General features: G+C 40.7%; 1 protein-coding gene across 7 annotated transcripts; it reads left to right on the top strand.

Annotated features, from left to right (window-relative positions):
- Positions 1 to 453: 453 nt before the first annotated feature.
- On the top strand, positions 454 to 3,767 carry LOC109752395 (uncharacterized). 7 transcript variants are annotated; one of them, XM_020311296.4, is made up of 4 exons: positions 464 to 613; positions 1,477 to 1,544; positions 2,420 to 2,516; positions 2,762 to 3,767. In XM_020311296.4, the coding sequence occupies exons 3-4, from the start codon at positions 2,503 to 2,505 to the stop codon at positions 3,498 to 3,500; spliced, it is 753 nt and encodes a 250-aa protein (XP_020166885.1). In that variant the 5' UTR covers positions 464 to 613; positions 1,477 to 1,544; positions 2,420 to 2,502; the 3' UTR covers positions 3,501 to 3,767. The 7 variants fall into 7 exon arrangements, with proteins under 7 accessions (XP_020166884.1, XP_020166885.1, XP_020166879.1 ...); XM_073497609.1 differs by having other exon boundaries at positions 473 to 613; positions 2,284 to 2,516; XM_020311295.4 differs by having other exon boundaries at positions 454 to 613; positions 2,284 to 3,767.
- Positions 3,768 to 4,159: the final 392 nt, after the last annotated feature.

Raw genomic sequence — 4,159 nt, 5'->3', positions numbered from 1 at the left:
CAAGGCCACTATGAAAAATACATTTTTCATGTATATAAGGTCACTAACAGTAATCGAGGTAAAAATTAATGATGTTTTCTCGAACTAGCAATTTTGTTTAATATTTGCATGCATGTAGTCATAATGACACTGTGCTACTTCCTTCTCATTTCTTCCTTGCATGCATGCATATTAATGATCCCGGTTAACGAGAAGAAAAATTAGCTTGCAAAGTAATTATTAAATTTTATCTTGATACCTGTCATTTAAGTTTGTGGTCTTGTATAAGGGAATAGAGGGAGTACTTAGTTTAAGGGAAAAAAAAAAGGTTGAATCAGAACCTTGAGCCGAAGACATCATTCATGACAAGAAACTACTCCCGTCCTCGCTTTAAACAAGAGAAGCACCGAACGGAAACGAAAAGGAACCCAAGCCGGCCAACCCCCTCCCATCGTTCGCCATAAAACCACACCCCACCCCACCCCTCCCACGCGCGCGACCACAAACGCAACCAATACCCCTCACCCCCCACCTGTTCCACCACGGGAAAAATACCCGAAAGAAAGGCTCCCAAGCAAGAAAAGGCAGACGAGGAGGGTCGGCCTAATCCGATCTGCGGTCTCGTCAAACCGCCGTAATAATTTCACCTTTCTTTCGTTTTCTCCCCGTCGTGTGTTCTTGATTCTCTCGGATGATTTTGCCTCCCTCCTCCCGATCGGCGCTAGATCGACCCGATCTAAATTATCGGCCACGGGCAGGGTTGGTAGGCAATAGCGCCGTTGATTGGCTAGCTTTTCTCGGCTCAACAGGATAATTTGGCTGCGGGGGAAGGGGATTTGGTTGCCGATCCGTTGTACGGTTAGTGGGGATTGGGGATTTTGATGGTCTCGAGGAAACTAGAGAGGAAAAACTGACCGGCTGCTGTCCTTGTCGGTGTTAAAATTAATTAAATAAAGAATCGATATGGATTGCACCAATCCTTTGTTGGTTCCAACGTATTTGATCTTTATCACATGGGCGATCTTCTGTTGACTATCTTATTAAGAAGCGTGGCCTGGAAAGCATACGACTGTAAGATCACCTAGGAGATATTAGCTTCTCCAACAATTCTGAATCTATGTTGTAGACATGAGTAATTCTAGACCATTGCTCATGGTTATACTTGTGGGCTACTTTGTTGTTTCCAGAGGTCATGTTGGGGTTGTTATGCTTATTTTCATGGCTGCTGTCAACTCCTAGTGAGAAATGATACATTGTCTTGTATTTTTAATTTTGATAGAAATCACAAGCCTGGGAAATTTCTGTTTTCATGTATAATGTAAATTCACATATTTGACTCCTATTTGTGCTAGCAGCCAAGTATTAATATTTTAGTCAGTTATATGAACTTATCCAAACAAAATAACTCATTTTCCAGATGCTTTTGTATTCTACTTATTGGTTGTTATGTATTGTAGATTATGATCTTACGATACTGATGGTGTAAAATTATTTCAGGATTTCTATTGTGTCAATATTATCACGGCTCTTGACTTTGAAGCGTGCAGAACCTACGCCTGCTGCCTGTAGGTTATTGCTAACCCCTTCCCAGAGTTTGATGAACTTACTTTTGTGCTTGAAACCTCTGCTTTCACTTTTTTTCTGAAGGTGCATTTGTCTTAACCATCTGCTTTACTCATTTCTCATCCTTTTTGTAGTTGTCTTAATATATATATTTATATTTATTTCACTGCTGATAACTAATGTAACATTTTACTATAGAACATTTCCTCTGGCAAATTACTAATTTTAATCTGGTGTGATTTGCCTTGTTTAATGCCGTCAATGTCTTGGAACAGTTTGTATGAAGATTCAAGGCCAGTAATTCATATTTCACTATAACGCATGTTAGACATGAACTATTGTACTGATGAAACTATAGCTTCACGACGTTTATTTCTTAATGTCCCAAATCTTGAGAATGATTTTAGCTATTTACCATTTGTACCAGAACTTTTCTAGAATTGTGGTTCGTATCTTTGCAAGGCATGAGTTACTTTGCACCATGATAATCTCCTTAGTCCTTAGGGTTAACACTGATTTGGAAACTAAAATATGATCCCCCCAGATTATCTTATCTTAAAGCTTTAGTAAGACAGTTCCTTTTTCTCTGCTGTTGTAAAAATGTATTAATGTTTAATTCGGTATTGCAATGAAATTATGTTTAGCAAGATAATGTTTTTCTTAATCTGTATAAATGCTCAACTAGAGTCAATTAATAGTTCTTTCTTCAACAATTCTAACGATAAAGTAGATTCGTCACAGTTGATTTCAAGATGACAAGTAAGAAAAGTAACAGACCTACAGTCACATCATGCACTGCTCTGCATATGGAATGGGACAGGATTTCTTGCCCTATTTGTATGGAGCAACCACACAATGCTGTTTTACTTATATGCAGTTCGTACAAGAATGGCTGCAGAAGTTATATTTGTAACACAAGCCATCGACACTCTAATTGCCTAGACCGGTTCAGAGAAATGAATGGAGATAGTAAGGTCCGTGATTCACACTCAACCTCTTCGGTGCTTTCAAACTCCAATAACAGAACAGTCCAACCAAGATCTCACTATAGTACGATTTCCAGACATTTGTTGAGCCCAAGCCTCAGAAGACACATTGACAATGCTAATAACCAAGAATCTGCTAATTCAACACCATTCTTAGGAGAAAGTAGCATTATAATGCAAGAATGTCATGATGCTGTGCAAATTTCAGTTGACATGAAGTGTCCTCTCTGTAGAGGATCAGTATCAGGCTGGATTCCTGCTGGAGAAGTCAGAAAGTATCTGGACGAGAAGTTGAGGTGTTGCTCTCATGATTGCTGCAAATTTGTTGGTAGCTATGAGCAGCTGCGTGAGCATGCTAGAACAGCTCACTTGCTTGCAAAGCCTGCCCTTGTAGATATCTCAAGGAAAAGGTCTTGGGATCGCCTTGAACGTGAGCAGGAGTTTGGTGATGTGATTAGTGCAATCAGGTCACAGAATCCTGGTGCAGTAATAGTTGGTGACTATGTTATTGAGACTAGAGATGCAATGTCTCCTGATGAAGATTCTGGGGAAGAAAGTGGTGATGAGTGGTGGTCTCCTGCCCAAGACCAAGTAGAATCACCGGACAACCGACATCGTGCCCCTAGGCCCTGGCTGAATGGAAGACTTGGATCACCTACCATTTGGCCAGATGGAAGGCATGCCTTCCCTAGGTTTCTGCCGCAGCCCAGGCCATTCAGTGATAGGCGCAGCTCACGTGCAGATTGGCAGGGCATCCGACGGTCAAGCGCACAAAGCTGGCTGCGCCAAGGTTTCTCGAATCGGCACTCTAGGCACACCAGCAGTTACCGCGGATATCGCCATGGCATCTTTGATCGACGTTACGCTGGAAACAATCGTGCAGGTATTGATAGGAGGCAGGATGGCCCAACATTTCCGCCGGGAAGACGGCAGCGTTTGAGATACACGCAAAGAAGCCAGCATGATCCATGATCGGCAGAAGCAACACTACCTGTGCAGTATTTAGTTATTACAAACAGCCAAGCCATCCTTGTAAAATAGTTAGTGGTGGTTAAGAATAAATATCTTGGCCTATTTACTATTTGTGTAATGTCTCTGTTAGAAACGTTGTAGTGCAGATGCAGAACTTCCCTTCTAAATGTCTATTCAATGCCTTGTTCTTGGTAGTCTTGTCTTTTCTTTCTGTGTGAGGTGGTTCTGTGATTAAGTTGAAATGAGATATAACAGCATTTTCCTCCAGGGATTGGTTCATTCTTTCCCTTTCTTTTTGTTCTTCATGCCCTGTTACTATGGTTACGCTGATGGATTTTATTGATGCGAGAGCTATTTCATTATGGTAATATTTGAACAAATTTGTTAGTGCTGTACTCCCTTCGTCCGGAAATACTTGTCATTGAAATGGATGTATCTAGATGTATTTTAGTTGTAGATACATCAATTTTCATCCATTTTGATGACAAGTATTTCTGGACGGAGGGAGTACTATTTTAGAGCTATTTCATTAATTGATTGACAATGTGCAAGGGAATAATGGGGGAAGGGGAAACAAATATAAAATGAGCAATGTATTTTCTTGTGCATGACATCCATCTCCTTTTCCGTGAAGAGTTAAGTAGTACTCCCAGTGACGT

Source organism: Aegilops tauschii, chromosome 1 (assembly GCF_002575655.3).
Source record: "Aegilops tauschii subsp. strangulata cultivar AL8/78 chromosome 1, Aet v6.0, whole genome shotgun sequence".
Classification (NCBI taxonomy): domain Eukaryota; kingdom Viridiplantae; phylum Streptophyta; class Magnoliopsida; order Poales; family Poaceae; genus Aegilops; species Aegilops tauschii.
The sequence above is the reverse complement of the archived record's forward strand: the minus strand, read 5'-3'. Positions and strand labels throughout refer to the sequence as shown.

Bases quoted from the DNA above. Each gene is read 5' to 3' on its own strand.
- LOC109752395 (XM_020311295.4), top strand. From the start codon at position 2,295: ATGACAAGTAAGAAAAGTAACAGACCTACAGTCACATCATGCACTGCT.